Source organism: Psittacula echo, assembly GCF_963264785.1.
Source record: "Psittacula echo genome assembly, chromosome: 13".
In the NCBI taxonomy this organism is placed as follows: domain Eukaryota; kingdom Metazoa; phylum Chordata; class Aves; order Psittaciformes; family Psittacidae; genus Psittacula; species Psittacula echo.
The window spans coordinates 5578931-5596685 of NC_137749.1; the positions used below are offsets into that span (position 1 = coordinate 5578931).

At 37.6% G+C, this 17755-nt stretch overlaps 1 protein-coding gene across 2 annotated transcripts; it reads right to left on the bottom strand.

Annotated features, from left to right (window-relative positions):
- Window positions 1-375: 375 nt before the first annotated feature.
- Window positions 376-17134, bottom strand: STX2 (syntaxin 2). 2 transcript variants are annotated; one of them, XM_080628638.1, is made up of 10 exons: window positions 16943-17134; window positions 10510-10581; window positions 10225-10324; window positions 8689-8763; window positions 7706-7779; window positions 7409-7517; window positions 6262-6335; window positions 6016-6153; window positions 4486-4596; window positions 376-1663 (listed from the first exon to the last, which is right to left on the bottom strand). In XM_080628638.1, exons 1-10 carry the CDS (start codon window positions 16976-16978, stop codon window positions 1586-1588), a joined length of 867 nt encoding a protein of 288 aa, XP_080484764.1. In that variant the 5' UTR covers window positions 16979-17134; the 3' UTR covers window positions 376-1585. The 2 variants fall into 2 exon arrangements, with proteins under 2 accessions (XP_080484764.1, XP_080484763.1); XM_080628637.1 differs by having other exon boundaries at window positions 6016-6335.
- Between the last annotated feature and the right edge of the window lie 621 nt (window positions 17135-17755).

A 17755-nucleotide genomic window follows, 5' to 3' on the forward strand; every position in this document is an offset into this window, starting at 1 on the left:
TCCAGAACACTCACCCATGTTTGTGAGGACTTAGAGGTAAAGAAATTTGTTCGTTAATGAAGCCAAAATTTTTCAAGTGACTTCGTTATGGCCAACTTGCAAAAAGACCAATAATAGTAATTTTTTTTCTTTTTAAACATGTTTGACATCTGAACAGCTCCAGCACATTCACAGTGTATTAGGACAGCAAAGCAGGAACAGTCATACATACAATATTCACTGTAAACTTTGCTGAATTTAATCAAGTCCACAGACTGACTTACAGTTGACTGAGTAACTTCCATCTTAGACACCTTCAACAAAACATGAGTTTAAGGAGTTATTGCAGTTAACATTATAATTATTTGAAACATTGACAAGTGTATTTTTAGACTGTATTTAAAAGGCACACATTATACTTCCCTCTAATTCTCTTACAGTGTAAATATATCTACATATCTACATGGATATGCTTAAACAATGAGAAGTCAAAAAGTCAAGTTACAAATATTTTACACACAAAGTACAAAAATAACCTGTAACATTACATGCAGTTATTTAGTTACATTTGAAATCTTTCAAGCCTTTAAGTGTTGCAAACTAGCAGTACAACACGTGTGTATATACTAAAACACTTCATACATGTTAAGACCAATTTCATAACAGATCAGTGTCTTAGTTTTTATTACATTTCAGACTTTTGTGAAGAAGTTTATCCCTATGTGCTATATTCACACATCAACATTAGCAAGCTTCTGAATAAGAAATTGTGACTTGGCTTTATAGAGAAAATATGATTTTTGTCACATATTTGTAAGGCTAAACTGATCCATCAGGGTTATTTCTATTTGAACAAGGGTTATTTGTAAAATTATCTGCTAAGGTTCAAATTTAATGTGCTTCATTACTGCATTCTTTTACCAGAAATGTTGCAACTAACATTTTATTTTACAAAGGCAACGAAACATTTAAAGCAATTAAAGTTTGAAATCGAAGAAAAAACCAAAAAGCCTGGGAAATGTAAAAAAGGCTTTTCTTTTTTTCCTTCTCAAGTAGACTGCAATAGGCAGACAGTTAAATAAGGAGTCTTCTCAGGATAAAATACTTTAGCACTTGTCGGACAAAGAAAATTCAAGTATAAAGCTTAGATAGGTGACTAAATAGAAGGCTACATCTCAAAAATGTTCACACGAGTGCTAACAAAAGCAGAACTGGTAAGGTACTACATTTCATGATTAGAATCAGATTTGCAATAGGAAAAAGCTCCAAACAGTCAAAACTCGAAAGTCTCTCAAACTCCTTATTGAAACTGTTTGTAACACTGAGATATGAAAAAAAATTCTAATTTACTTTAGTTCGAAACAATTAAGAGCAAGTTTCAGTCTTACAAATAGAGAGTTTATGATGCAAATCCATCCATATCGTAATACATTCTCATCCTCATTTATAAGTAAACATTAAGAGCAATTTTGTTTAGATTTTTAACCATTAGTGATAGGTCATCATCATGGAACAGTGTAAGGCATCACTTATTAAAAAAAGGTTTGGTTTTACTGAAGATGTATTTTGGAGTTTCTGAAGGTTCATAACTCTTGGAATGTGCTTGCTAGGATAATGTTGTTGCTAGGATAATTCCAAGTATCAGAAGCAGGACAGCAACACAGATAATGATGAACATCAGTTTCTGCAAAAAAAAAAAAAATAAAAAGAGAAAAGTTGAGATTGAAATACCCTGTTCACATACATGTACAGCCACAGAAAAAACTGATACCTCATCTCAGTGCTTTGATTTTCTTTCTAGAAAAATTAAGATAAATGCTTACTGCATTTATTCTTTCCTAACATACATGTAACTATAGTTAGAACATGGAGCTCTGTGAAACATTTCTGTGTTTTGCTTCACAGTATAATTGTTATTACTCATAGCCAACTTTTGTAGATATCATTACATACAGAAACAGATGCAGTAGCATTTACTTATCAGGGTCATGTCTAAGTACAGTAACATTGCTTACTACCACCCTCCCTGGATAAATATTTGTAGTCTGCTCAGCTCTTTAGATGGCATGCTTAATGGAATTCATAGAACTCAATAAAATGTAAATAAAAACGTTGTGTAGGTAATACCTCAGAAGAGCTGCAGGGGGGAAAAATGATAGGTTCTACGTACATGCATGAGAGTCTGACATTAGGTCAGGTGTTTCTAACTCTAAACAATGATACAGTAAATCTGTTACCTGCCTATAAACCAAAGCTGAGAAGAAACTATAACAACAAAAGTAAAAGCCTTGCTATTAAAAGAGTGTTAGTACAGAAAATTGAGTTTCTGATAAGCTGTTCAGAGTGATACCCTGTTCATAGTGCCCCATGCATAGTCTGAGGATCCTGCATACAGAAGTTGACTTTCTATTGGACTCAGGAGTTAAGTAGCCTGGTTAGATGTTATCTTGACAAGAAATGATAGCTTAGTATAGCAAGAATCTGAAGATTGAACAAATTATCAAATTTATGTCCTAAAATACCAGCTGGAATCTTTGCAGACTTCCTTTTACAAAGATATTGTTATTTCCCACTGCTTCATTTAGTCTGGTATTAATAAATAGCTTCAGAGTAAGAAATTGTAGGATGTTCTACAAGGCATATAGCCAACTTCATGGTTGTAGACATCTACTTTTATGAAAGCTCTGCTAAAACCATGTAACATCCCATCTGATAAAGTTGCAAGTGTAACTGTTATTCCATATATTGGTGTAGATTTTTTGCTGATGTGAAGTTTCAGTATAAAAAAATTTCAAAGGGCTGCAATACAATAACTGCATTTTTGGTCTCATTTCCTTCTGCATTTATGAGTCTCATGTAGCGATTGCATTTTGTGCATGTGGCAGCTTACCACTAGGTGTCAGTTTCAACACTGACATGCACAGCGCTTTTACAGTATCCAGAGATGAACAAGATTCCCCGATGCATCTTAAGCCTACTCCCCAGTACTAACTGCATAGATATTAAGGATTAGTAGAACAATACAACCTACCAGGCCAAAACAAGATCATAATTAGTTGATTAGTTACTTACTGCCACTGTGGCAGGAAGTCACACATGCTGCGGTTATCCATGCATCACCGAAAATCAACAGACAAACCAATAATTAGAGCAACTACAGCAACCAACACCAATGACACAATGACAATTATCCACATTTTCTGTCAAAACCCAAGGTATTTATTATTTTAAGATTAAGCACAATGATTTGCATTTATTTTTAATGTTAAAAAGTCACATTTTAGATCCACACTCATATTTATTAAAGCCTGCAGTGTTCTCCAATTGAGATAAATTTACCTGTATACTCTAGCATGCATAAAAATAAACACTGTTTACAGATAAAATACTGTGGTTAATACCTATATAGTTGTCAAAGATGAGAAAACCACCATTTATATCTACGTTAAGTGGGCTCTTTTGATACTTCTTATATATTTTTTTAAATACAAGGTGTTACCTACATGTAGATATCTGTCTGTCTGTAGAAAAATGTATTATTCCTCAAATCCAACTCACCATAAAAAGCCTCACAAAATTGCACAGCTTCTCAAAAGGGGAAATTATGAAGTCAAAGGAACAATTCATTCATTCTGCAATCATACAGTTACAAAATATAAATTACTCAGTAGTTTGATTGCAGAATATATTATTTGGCTTTCTGATGGAAAGAAAGATGTTGAAACACAGAAGTTTCCACACCAATGGCAAACACCTGAATGCTACTCCATTCCTCCACAAAATTGAGTATAGTGGTTTAATATCATACCCTTTCCAGAGGGAAGATCTCCCTTATCTAGTACTTTTACAAGAGTACAGAAATAGTTATCTGTAAAAGGAATAATTGCAGATGGAATTCTAAAAAAGCCTGCTTCAGCAAAATCAGTAATTTTGTTTTTCCTGCTAACATGGCAATTTTACAGCTATAAATCCAGGCAAGTTTACCAGTGATAAAGATCCAAAAACCTTTAAGCTTATTTAGAGTCTGAATAATTAAAAGGTATCGCAGTAATGGATAAGAACCATCTGTGACTTTATCTACTGGCATAGTACATTTAATTCTTCTTTTGGGGTTTTTACACTCTGTAATGACAGCTTTTTAAGTAGAAAACATAGCCTTAGCTATGTATGAATTGCTCGTATGTTTTTGTAGTAAGACAAGTTTCTGTCCTCTACTGGTAATGTCCATTTTTAATAACTATAATAAATCATTTTGGAAAGGTTCTGATTTTTTCCTGATGGGACTGAGGTGTGGGGTTGCTTGTAAAATCCTTTGGTAAATCTTCCTGTCATATACTAATTTATAACAACATTTTGTAATTTTAAATATCATAACTACAGAAAAGTAAAATGCATATTAATTCTACCTTAAAGGACTGAATACAACAAGACAACTAAAATTGAAGGTCACTTCATACTCTGCTAAGATAATATACTGACTAGCACAATTACAGAAAGACAGCATACCCTTCGTGCTTTACTTTGATATTTAACTGCCTTTTTTGTCTCTTCTTTTGCATGTTCCACGTAATCTGATGCATTCATCACGTTCTTCTCTATGTTGTTGATCATTTCACCCTTAAAAGGAAATTTTGAACAAAAAGTTTATTAGAATATATGGATCCTTGCTTATTGAACTGAAGAGAAGAAAGGCTATAGAACATAAATGATTAAACAGTAAATAATGTACATATTGGCAGCTGACATTTTTTCTGCTTTGATGTGTAAATGGAAAAGGGAATGAGAAACAAGGGTGCAAAGTTCTAACTAAACAAGGAACATTCATTGGCAGGGCAGGCATATTTCTCCCTTTAGCACGAACAAATACTGTACACCTGAAAACATACCACTGAATGTGAGGTATGTTTTAACAGCCAAAACTAAAGCTGACACACTAGAGAGATGAGAAATCTCTGAGGTGCCTGCAAGTGGGAAAAGATACTGACTTCTTTTGACACAAGGTGCAACAGTTATCTAAGAACACACACACATATAATAGCAACCTCAGAAGTTCCATGGAATTGAGGGTTCACCATGTCAATACACAAGAAATTCAAATTAAGTATGATGAATGAAGTTTGGTAATGAAATGGAGGATTGGTGAAAAATTACAGTAACTCTATTACCTGTGTTTCTGTCCATCAGAAGAAATAATCAGCAGCAGTAAACAGCAAAGCATTAAAAAATGATCCACAAGTAACTTTTGTTCATTTCTAATTCAAAAGAAAACTGCTACCTTTTTTTTTTTTTTTGCCTTGGCTAGATAGTTAACATTGAAGCAACGCAGGACTTGGAGAACAAAACCCAATTAAAAAAAAAAATAAAATAGTCCTCTTCGGGAAAGTGCCTCCCCTGAACATGACTCTTTCCACTTTGCTTCATAAGTCAAAGAATTTTAAGAACGGAAGTTAAAAATATTTTTGTTAGATAATTGGTACGTAAAGACATGAACAGAACAAATTCTTATGTAGATAAGATAAAGCTTATAAACATAAGAAACTACTTGAATGACTTTTCAATCTCTGTATATTCACCTTAAAACAGTAATCATACCTTTGTATTATCTGAAAGTTGCATACATTCTTGCTAATGCACATTTTATTCTACCACAATAGTCCTTTACCATGTCTATAAGAACCCTAAACTCCCAAGATACCAGCAAACATTCCAGCAGAAAGTTGTTCTTTTTTAAGGGATAAAATGTTCAAGCTTATTGCAATATAAGCATGTTGAAGAAAATATTAAGTGTATCAACTGAAAATAAAGGCTATGCTTAGTTATTCATAGATATACCACGAGTACATCCAGATTGTGTTTGTCTAAAAAACCTTTAGTGATCAACTTTCATATATTCTAATCATAGTCAAAGACCACCCTAAGCCTGTACTATCTGAATATAAGCAATTGTTCCTGCATATTTCAAAGAGGAAGACGGAGGGGAAGAACTAAAAAAAAAAAATCCCATTTAGATAAATGTGTTTGAATTGGTTCATTTACCTGAGTCTCAACAAACATTGCCATGTCCATAAACATTTCATGTAGTTCCCGTATGCTGGATTCCAGTTTCATAATATCCTTGTGACGCGACTCAATTTCGTTCAGAGCTTGCCTAGTGATCTGAGAGTCTGATATGATCTTTGGAAGAACAAAAAAAGATATGGACATAAATACGTGTTGACATACTTCTAAATATGAGAAGCAGCAAAATAGAAGAGAGACATAAACTGGACTAGAAATACATACATCAGAAGTAAAAATGGAAGGATTACCGCTCTCTAACATTTCTTCCAGTTCCTCATCAGTGGTGGTCTTTCCAGCTAGGATAGAAAAAGCAATACTTTGCATAACATCACTCATTATTGAACATAAAATTTTGCCATACCAGAAGGATGACAATTCAAAGAAAATTATTCTATTAAGCATTGTTTTCAGCCGTTACCAAGTGCCATTTTGCATATGAAAAAAAAAAAACCCAAAACAACCCAAACCAGAAAGTATCAAGTAATAGTCAGAAGACAATGCTGAGGAAAAGCTGAAGGCTCTGAGTAACAGCAACACATAACCATGTCCTGAGGTATTAGAGTCTCTCCCCTTAAACATATAGGTAAAGAAGAACTTAACTTGCCCAATAAACTTAACTGAAAAGCTGAACTGAAACATTAGCATGAGAGGCCAATGACAAACTTGAGAATCACATGAATAGCAAAGTCATCTTGTAATCTGCCAACTTTCTGTTTGCATTTCCTATTTCAGCAATATATGTACTTGCTTTTACAGCAGATAATTAAAAAAGCTAATTTTAGGTACAATATGTTATGGATATTTTAGACACCTTCCGAGGTAGCTGCTGTAGTTCAGAGTAGAGTCAATTACCTTTCTGAATACTCCTCATAGTAATCAATGATGAAATAACTCAGATGTGAGTCAGTCAACAAATGATTAGTGTAAATTAACAGCAGCACTGATTTTATGTCAGCTGAATTTAACAAATGTTCTTACTGACAAAAGTATCATAGGATAAAAAGAGATGTTCTGTTTAGCATGTTAATTTTAGAATGGCTTTTACCAATACTCACTATTTTCAGAACACAGCTTTTCTTAATGTTTCATTTAAAGTTGCAGCATCAGAAATAAATGAAACAAAAAGAAAAGATAGTTAATTTAACAGTTCTCAATCAAAAAAATATATTGAGTTCAACCTTATTTTCTTTACAGCTGCTCTGAATAGTTACACTACAGAGTTTATGCCACGTGATAGTTCTTCCTCTCACATCCTGCAAGAAGACACTGACAGACCTATGATGCTTTGTACCATCTTTAAGTAGCAAGAAACAAGGTAGGTAATAACAACACAATTAACTTTTTAAAAACATGTATTCAGGTCACTCACTTATCTCCAATTGCCTCTGTATCCGACCTTTGCTGCGTTCCCGAAAGAGAGTTTGTGTCTCGTTGTATTCCATCATGACCTCCACAAACTTGTGAGCCAATACAGAGTGCTGTTTTACAAGGATATAAAAATGTGCAACAAAACCAATTTTTTTTTTTTGATACAGCACAATACTGCACAGCAACTGAAAGTTACATTCCAACAAAACAGAACATGAACCACTGAAAGAACTTCACAGCGGTGAAACTCATTCTCCAATTTACTAGAATCCTTTTATTTAAACTTAAGTGATCATACCTGTGTTTTTCTTATCCTGAGGTCCACTGATGTCCGATTAGCATTTTCACCCTGATCAAAAGTCTGCTCAATAGCTAAGAACAATACAAGAATGTTATGAGTCAATGTTCAATATAATTATTTAATAGCTCAGTTACTTTGTAAATAGTGTTAATTAATACTTTCTTCATGTATAAGATCCCCATAGACATGTTTAACATTTGGTGTGCAGCAGTGATATATAGATAATACAAAATAATTCTGATAATTGGTACAGATCTTGCAACACAGTAACCACTTCAATACTTTTACAGAGTCACGCTACTGTCTATTACTATAGAAAAATCTCAAAAGTTCTAACAATACTGGCTGCTCTTATAGTTTAAACAATAAATACCATACCCTAGTGTTTATGGAAGTAATTGTAATACAGTAACATTAAAACACTCAATAAATTTCAAAACCTATGCTAAACAATGAAGACATAGGCACAGGGGAAAGCCACAGCAAAATTAGCTAGTTTGAATTTAAAACACACTAAATGCTCTAAAGCAATTCTCTGTGTGTAGGTATGTATGCTATGGAGACTCTTCTTGCAGTAAATCTTCCAAGACACCATGACCAAACCCCAGCATTTAAGTTGCAGAATTCAATTCTACAGAGAGGAATCGTTTTGCACTTTAATTTTCTAGGCTACTCCTGAAAGCAAGCAAGCTTTTTGTCCTGTACCACAGACTGGGCTGTGCTGAGACCTGGTATTTGTCAGCAGTGAAGGTTGCCAAGGAGGAATAAAGTAGAGGATGATACTGTTCCTGACACGGGCTGTACATTAGTTGGCAGCGAGGAGGATGTTCTCTATTTTAAAGAGCCATCCAATACAGTTTATGCACACACAATGCAACTTTTAAAGTTTAGAAGTTCAGCTGCAATGCACTAAGTCTGTAACACTGCTACATCCTGAATCATTACACATGACAGCAGTTCTATTTCTCCTTACATCTTACCCTTTAACCTGGCTCGGACTTTATTAGCAATCTTCTTTATTTCCTCATTTAATTCTTCAAGTTCTTCTTTTGTTCCTGAAAGAAAAAAAAGAAAATTAAAAATATATTTTTTTTTTTTCCCTTCAGAACTGTTGATAATGGTAAGCCAGCAACTATCTAGAACTCTACCTTGCAATGTCATAACTGCATCCAGTATAACCATGCAGAGGACTTGTTTATTATACTCCTAAATACCATTTTTGTAGCAGCATACTATTAGGTAGGTTCCTGCTTCTTATGAGAAGCTCTTACAGTTGGGAAATGTTAATACCAAGTAATGAACTAAAACAGGTGACGAAATATTCCACATTTTCCTTAATGTAACACTTTCAGGGTAACATTCGTTCACTCATCAAAATGAAAGTTCACTGAAGTCTATCAAGTGAAGATACAGATTCTCCCCCACTTCTACTTCGTTGTTTATCCTGGACTCATAGCTTTTACCCCTATTAACACATCTGGACCATGCACTCCCTATTATTAAGAATACTACACAAAGAATTCACAAAATTTCGCTACATCTCTGCTACTGGGTTTACTGAAGGCGCTAGATTCACAAGAGCCTACGTTACTTACAGGTAAGGTCATGTTCCTACACAATTCAGATGCATGATTGAGCGCAATTTTTAGCACAAACGCAAGCTGATACATGAGGTGAGACCACAGATGTTAAAACACTCAAATGAACCCAAGATGTGTGAGATGACTGTGTATGATTGTTAAGACAAAAGGCAGTCTGCAAATTCAGTTAAGAATACAAGCATATGCCCATGTGTAGACAAAGAAAATTAGAGGGAGAGAAAAACTAACATAGAAAGTTCAGTTTTCATCAACAAGAAAGAGTTGCAACATTTCGCAAAGATATCTCCCCATCTTTTCTGCCCCTTTCTTTAAGCTTCTCCCATAAACACAGGCATCCTTGAATTAACAAGTGTTGAGAACACATCAGGTTTCTGGGTAAGTTCCCTAAACTTTTTGAGTTCTCTGTTCAGAAGGCACATCTGCACTTCCAGCACTTCTAAAAATAGGGCTCCATCATTGAACTCTCTCTACTGCTGAAGCAGCTGTTATAGTGTTACTGTTAGGCAGGATCTTGCTCCTACTGAAGAATAAAGAGAAGATGATGGCTGTACTGTATGAGTGCCAGCTGACACTTCAACACTGTCACCAATTAAAAGAAATGCAAATAGCCTCTATGTTTCTGAAGACACAATCCATTTTATGATACCATATTAAACTGGAGTTTTGCTCTAGCAAAGGTGTGGATCATACAACAAATATGCTGAAAATGTATTTATTCAAATGAGACTTAAGGAGTGAAAAATAAGTCAATAAAAACATTAATTCAAGATTAGAAATGGAAATATTTAAATGAATTGTGTTACATTTTGCATTCTGAACACCTCAAGTTCTATTCCCATAAATAGCTAAAAACATGCAAATTATTTCAGAACATCCAGCCACACATATCTGAAATCCAAAAAAAGTGATACGCACTTCCTTCAGGATTCGGTGCTGACAGGATAATGCTGTGCTGCTTCTTCACGTCTTCCACATTTTGTGCTATTTTTGCTATATTATTTCTAAGTTCCTCAACCTAGAGGAAGAGAAATATGACAATGAGAACAGTACAATAATTCAAGGCAACATTTGATTTAGAACGCCATTACAAAGCATATTGGGGATGGGGTGTAGATGAATTGTTAAGCCTAATTACAGAAGTTAAAAGGCACAGAGAAATAACTGTAAGTCTTTAATGCATGGTGAAAAGTATAACTTTACCTGTTGGAAAAAGTCATCCATAAAATGGTCTTTTTCAACAATAACTGTCTCCCCATCTTCGTTTCCTTTATACTGTAAAAGACAACAAAATGAATCTATGAAATAAAACTCAGGCTCCTGTTCGACACAATGACACCCTCTTCACCATTGCTACTGCAGACACATTTCTGCCAACAGTCTGCTAAGTCACAAAAGTAAATTTCCTTCTTCTTCTGAGGGCCGCAATTCAAAAACAAACAGGCAGAGACGTCAAAGAAAGAAACCACCCAACTACCATGAAGTAGTGAATGCTCAGGCATTTACACGTACTCCTCTGTAAACAGCTTCATGACAGAACCAGTCTGTGAGTGATATCACAGTTTCAGTACCTGTCATAAAAACTATTCAAATAGTATTTGGCATATAAGTGTTCTCTCACAGCATAAAGATACTTCCACAGTGAGTCCCACATGAACTGAAATTAACATTCAGTGTACTGAGACAGTAAATCAATCCCTCTCAAAGAAATGCTAAGAGAGGTGCTGATGACTGCCTTGTGATGGTGAAAGTTCAACATCTAATGCAAGCTAGAACTAAAAGCTACCAACATCTGCTTACTAGTTTTGCCCTTGGGTGTCTCAAGGCTGCCATTCCAAACCACTTTAGACATAATTACACACACTAACTGTATACACATTACATAATTGATAAACCCTGGAACAGCAGCCAAGGCAGCAGCAGCTCAAGCTGACAGGCTGCCGCAGCTCGCCAGGGCAACCGGCCCAAAACACTGCCTCCGTCACACTGCCCTAACCCTTGAGCCAGCCCTGCAGAATACATGGATCCTCACAGGAACAGATATTCAAGTTTTATCAAAGGAAAAGAGAAAACATGCATCCTAGAAAGGCAAAGAGCTCCAGCCTCCATGTTCTCTAGTTCCCTCTGTAAAGCACAGGCTGTTTGAACAGCATTGAACCAGAATTAGAACAAAGCATTATTCTAGCAGATAGTCAAAGGGTTATCTGTTAGGAAAATAAGATACAAGACAGGTACCATCAAGGGATTTTCACATCCTAGACACTTTTCTTCTTACAAGTCCCTCTGCCTTTCGTCTTCTAACACCTGCTTTCTGTTCCTAAACCCTGATCCTATTTACTCACAGGCCCTTTGTTTCTGGTTTTATTAAACTAGGTGAGATGTATATTATTTGCAAGACAATTCTGCAATTTAATCCCATGTCAAGCACTGCTATTATCTAATCAACAATTTGGAGTGTCCCAAATCTTCAAGGAATTATTACTTAGACTTTGTGACAGTTCTTTTCCTGCAAATTCAGGGAGTGCATAAAGCCCTATGACAATCTTTGTCAGAAATCATCTGGTTTTTATACTCACAGAAACCCATAAAGCCCCAGCTGAAATACAGAAATTTAGATGTTATTACTTTCCTGGCACACCCTCCCATCACCCATAGCACTGTGTGTCATTGAAGACTTTTTGCAGTTACTCATTTTGAGGACACGACTGTTAGAACTCAGTATTAAAGAATCTGTCCTTAGGGACTGTAATCAATCACCAGTCTTGCTTAACACACAAGTGAGACAGTCCGTGCCCAAATGAAGTCACCCAACTTTTACCCATGCCAGAGACTACAAAGCTACCAGTTGAAGGTTAAGGATGAGCTACACATTAAAGACATTTAATTTCATTACTTATGTAAAAGAACAACTTCTGCTTACATTTACTGAGTAAAGAATAATTTTTCTACTTGTTTATAACCACATACTGTATCTAGTTAATTGAACTAAAAAAAAATGAAAATAGCATCAGCTAAGAGATGCAGATGTCAGCTTTCAGCTTGGTCAGATGATCTTAGTAAAACATTAAACACCTGAGTGAATCTTAAAGAAATGAAAGATACAAAAATCTTACTGGGAAGCCCTGTTTGTAGATGCCAGGCTGGAAGGGAGCAATAAGGATTCCCCACCCTATAGGCAGTTCCACATTCATTTCACTTTTTCATTTGGTTGCAATGACACCATTGACAGATTCTCTGTCTACAATTCACTGGAGGATTTATGGACATCCTACTTTGAATGTCAGCACTTGAGATACCTGATGACTTGTCAACCTCTGATCTCTACATTCTTAACTCACCACTTCCCTAAAATACAGCTTATCTGCTAACTCTCTTGAACTTAAGTGATGCACCTCTTCTGACGACCACACAATGTAACCAAGGACTCACTTTTATCATCAAGTTCAACAGAAACACATTGTTTCTCCTAGACCTTGCCTCCCCAGCATAAGCAATATCAGAAAAAGCTGATAAAAAAATTCTACGTCAATGCCAAGAGCAAACTAATGAAGCCTGTTTGCAGCTCATACCTTGACCTTGGGACTCAAAGTCTGGGACATACAACTCTATAAACATTCATAGACTTGTAAAATGTATCAAGTTCCCTTAGAAACTGGTTTGTATCACAGAATCCAGATATTCAGACAATATAATTTCTCCACTCCAAGTAGAAGCTATCCTGGTGGCTTATGAAACTTCTGACATTTCCCATACCTTATAGAATTGCAGAAGTCAGTCTAGCTTGAGATTCCTTACTACATTAATTATCGACCTTTGAAACTGAAACAGCTTTTGGCCTAAACCCACAACTATTACTTGCCCTTTAAATCCTATCCAACGTTAGTTATTTCTCAGTTCAGATCATGTGTATTCTTCTGGCAGGCTCCAAGGACAGTAACTGACCACCATCACTCCAAGGACTCAACCCCAAGGAGCGGGTTACAGAGTGTTACAGTTTCTCCTTACAGCATCAGTGTTTCCAGAAATTCTTTTCTATCAGAGCAGCCAAGAAGGGCTTACAGACAGCCAAGATAATCGGGCAGGCAGCTCCAGCAGGTCAATCTTTAACATGCATTTAGTAGCATTATCATACAACCAGAACAACATCCTATGGTAACCATCTGTAAGAAATCAGCCTGTTATGACACAGAAAACATACAGCCCATCTTCAGAAAATTCCATGTCTGACCAAAGACTAATGTAAGAGGTTAACTCCTGAGGAGGGAAAAGGGGAGGAAATCCGTAATGTTTTCCTCCTTCTGAAATAGTTCCTTTTGCATTTTTTCCATTCCACCCAATTCTACCAATTTTAAATTTTAGGACTTTGTGGTTCTTCACTCATTCCTAAGCAGTTCTGGGGGCACTAAGTGAATGCCCAAGAGATAGTTTACAAAAAATCAATGCAGTTCTGTTCAAGTTACAGGTCTTTAACAACAACAACAAAAGCTATAACCAAATATTTTGAAAGGTTTTGTCAGAGATATCCTCAGTAACACTGAAAGAAAGGAAATGTAAAAGCATGTATTTAAAGGATTCACCAATCAAGCAAGAGAAATGGATTTCAATAGATAGCTCTGCATCCATTTCAGAAACAAGGTAGTAATTTTAAAGCCATATGAACAATGCTCCCCTAACTTGAGAACCAAACCATCACTCCTAAGCAGAGATTCTTTACATCTTACTGCTTTCTTAAATGATTTAGCAAGTATAACAAAAAAGTTTGAATGAGTTTTATTAACACGCCTTTAAAAGGACATCTGTTTTTAACATCTGACGCTAGCTAAATGCGCTGAGCTGATTGTTTGAACACAGACCCTACAGCTCTTTTCAAGCCATTTTAAGATGGATTTGTATCCGTGAACAGCAAACCACTGAAGGCTGGGAGAATGTTTTACAATCAGTGCTATGTACTTGCCTTGGGTTTGTTTTTACCTCTTCCATAAATATATACCATCCACCACTGCTGAAAACAGCATATGGGATCAGAGAGAATTTTTTATTCTTCTTTTAATCTTACACCAATTTGTGCTCAAAATAACTAATGCCAGTTGGGGATTTGATCAATTGCCCAGTTAATTGTATTCAAGGACAACTCTAACAGCCAAAAGAAGTTCATTTTGTCCTGCTTAGAATCATTTAGAAAGTATATTAGAATAATCCCCTACAAGTGGACAAATACAATTATGGTTGTTCTCTTCTGAAAAAGCATGTACTGAACAAGAATTTTTCTAGCAAGAAAATAAGAGGATGCAACATTATCTGTTCTCCAGCAACTACTTTAGCCCTGTTTAACTGCTTAAAAAGAGTGTATTAACAAAAGTATCAAAAAGTTATGATCATTTTATGTTAATGGATCACAAACACTGATAAGTAACATTTCTCTGTCTTTATAAAAGATAAAGGGCAATCTAGGAAAAAAGTTACAACTTTTAATGACCAAAGTTTGCTTGCTGTCATATAAAATCCAGCTCACAAACAAGAACATGTTAACTTCAATGAACATTTCTGCTAAAAGGAATACTGTTAAAATGGGTCAGTGTTGACTGGCCAGCATCTCTTCAACTACCTCTGCACCTCAAAGGGCCTTTGGGGGAAATAGGGTGGATAGAACTTATTTTGGCAAGGTCCAACCAAAGTAAAACACAATGAAATTCTTATATTAAAGGAAAGAGGCAAGGCACGGCTATTCCTGAAGATCTTGCAGGCCCAGGCCTGTTCAAAAACGATGGCTTATATGCTCTACTTAATGATTCAGCCAAATAAAATACAATGAAACTACACTAATCAAACTGAAAGAGTTTGGAAAATTGGCAAATAAATGTTAATACATTAGTTCCTCTCTCAGTTTATTTATTTCTTTTCAAAGCAATCTTATCTAAGTGTGGTCAAGGATCACAGCTCAAAGTGTTCACACCAGTGTAGGAACATCACAAAAACATGATCTCGTTCAGTATTTCTCATATAGATGAAAGGTGGAAGTTGCTACTTCCATGAGTTCCCTGAGGAAACTGAGTTTTAGAAAAGGCACCTCCCTCAGGTATGCCACTATTCAAAACTTCATGTCAACTGCACACTTTTGCATGATAAAATTTAGACTGGATCTTCAGTAACTTCAGTTGATGTTCAAATATTTTCTTCTAGTTAGAAGAAAACTTTTAAGTCTCTAAGCTATTTGATAATTCTACAAGCAGCAATACTGAACACTTTTAAGCAGCAGCTTCCTGCAGTGATGTTTCAGTTGAAGCAGCTTGCTGCAGTACCGCAATGCTTTCAGATATCACATACTAAATCTGGCTTAAAAGCCTCTATTCATAGTTGCTTTAAAAACTGTTAACAATATCTAAAAGGAGGTGTTAAGAGTTTATTTTCTGTTGTTTCTTTTTTGTGTGTGCGTGGTTTTGGTTTTTTTTTTTTTTTTAATTAATAAAACCCATTCAACAGACCACTGCTGCTTCCCCTCAATCAGAATGAAGTCTGCTTGTTTAGGGCTATACATGAAAAAGTGAATTCAGACCACTGCTTGCTGCTTCCTCTTTCTGGGAAGCAGGCATCATCACCAACATTTGGCATGTCTTCCTACAACCTGGACATGTTTAGAAATAGGAAAAGGGAAGAAGTAAATATGAAACAAATTACACAATTCTTTGGCAAGCCTCCTAAACATCTTTCCTGATAAAGATACTGTAATCTGATAATGCAAAATCTTTTCATATGCCAATTCATCCTTTTAGGAAGGAAGATGGAGACACTGATAATTCCACCACTTAACAAACAGAGCTTCCAAAATGTATTTTGTGATCCAGAAGATATGAACTTAATGTTAAGATGAACGAGCCCCAGACATGAATGCATGTCGACACAGGCCAACTTCTACATATATGCGGAGTCTCAGAACTATTACATTAAGTCCTCGGTGATCTCTTCTTCCATTTCTTTTCAGGAAAAAAAACCACAACAAACCAAATATCCTTTTACTTTAACCAAGCCATATCCTGCTGTAGACAGACAGGACGGTACCTCCCTCCAACTCTCCCTTCTTTTTTAGGATACTGTTTTCAAAGCACAAATAAGGGAAAGGAAACGAGTGTATAAACATACCAAGCTACCATTTTGTAAACACGCAGGAAATAAAATCTGCGGATAGCTCCATTGACGCGTTACTGGTTAAACTGTTCCTAAGCGGATAAAACCCACGACACCACGGGCAGCTCGAAAACAACGCTATTATCCGGTTTATCTGCCATTCGGAACTGTAAGGGCTGGGACGCGCTGTCGGTCAGGAGGCAGCGAGGGAAGGTGATCTATTAAACTGGAGAAGCCTGACCTCTTACTGCCAGGCCCCTAGACCCTCCCCGGCTCCCGGTGGAAGCCGACCCTGACCGAGAAGGGAGCGTGGAAGCGCGGTGCGGCCACCTCCCCGCCCCAGGGCCGCGGCGCTGCCTGCGCGGATCCCGTCGCCGAACACCGGCCTTCCCGCCGCTGTCCGTTACCTCAGCGGCGACAGCGGCCCGAACTCCCCCGCCCTTCGCCGCTCTGCGCCCTCCCGCCCGCCACCGCCCTGCCCCGGCAGGGAGCCCCGCTCGCCCCTAAGCCGAACCCTCGCGTCTGCCAGGTCAGCCAGCCGGTCCTTCATCCCCGCAGCAGCTCAGCGGCTCCCCGCGGTGCCGTCCTCCTCCTGCTGCTACTGCTCCCCGCTGAGGGCCGCCCGCGCCAGGCCCGCTCCCGCCGGGGCCACCTCCCCTCCCTCGGTCTCTGGGCCGATCGCTGCGAACGGGCCGGGCCGCGCCACCGCCCCACCCTCCTTCCACGGCGCGCTGGGCAGCGGCCACGCCCCCAGCTCCTCCCCACGCCGCCGCAGCCACCGGCCGCGCATGCGGGGAAAGGGGCGGGCGGGGGCGGCAACCGTCCCCTCGGGAGCCCGCCTCGCGCTGGTGACGTCAGCGAGCCGGTTGCTTGGGCGAGGGCGCTGCCTGAGGTAACTGGCGGCTGCTCCGGTCTAGCGGCCGGAGCTGTGAGGGAGCAGGGGTATGGAGGCTGGTTTTGGGACATCACGAGAGGGCGAGTTGTAAAAAGTGATGTTATTTTGGAGTTTAGTTTTATTTAGTTCTTCTCTGGCCCATGATGTGGGTAGGCTGCAATTGGACTGGATGTAATTTATGTTTAGTCTGAAAAGTGCACAGGTTGCATTCTGCCTTTGCTGATGCTTCTGCTTGCCACAGGCACCCCTTTCCATCTAAGAATATGAAGTTATGGCCTGCGGCCTGCTGTTCACCCACAGAACAGCTAGGAGTGATACATAGAATGACTGGAAATGAAAACAAGGCTGTATGCTTCCATTCCATGGAGCAGAAGACAACCTGCTAACTTTAATTCTTCAATTAAAACATTCTGACGCATTCGCTTGTGGTGA

Bases quoted from the DNA above. Each gene is read 5' to 3' on its own strand.
- STX2 (XM_080628637.1), bottom strand. From the start codon at position 16,978: ATGAAGGACCGGCTGGCTGACCTGGCAGACGCGAGG. The intron at 8,764-10,224 runs GTGCGTATCACT...TTTTTCTTTCAG, and splicing joins AGCACCGAATCCTGAAGGAA to GAACAAAAGAAGAACTTGAA. The intron at 6,336-7,408 runs GTGAGTGACCTG...TTTCTATCCTAG, and splicing joins ACAGAGGCAATTGGAGATAA to CTGGAAAGACCACCACTGAT.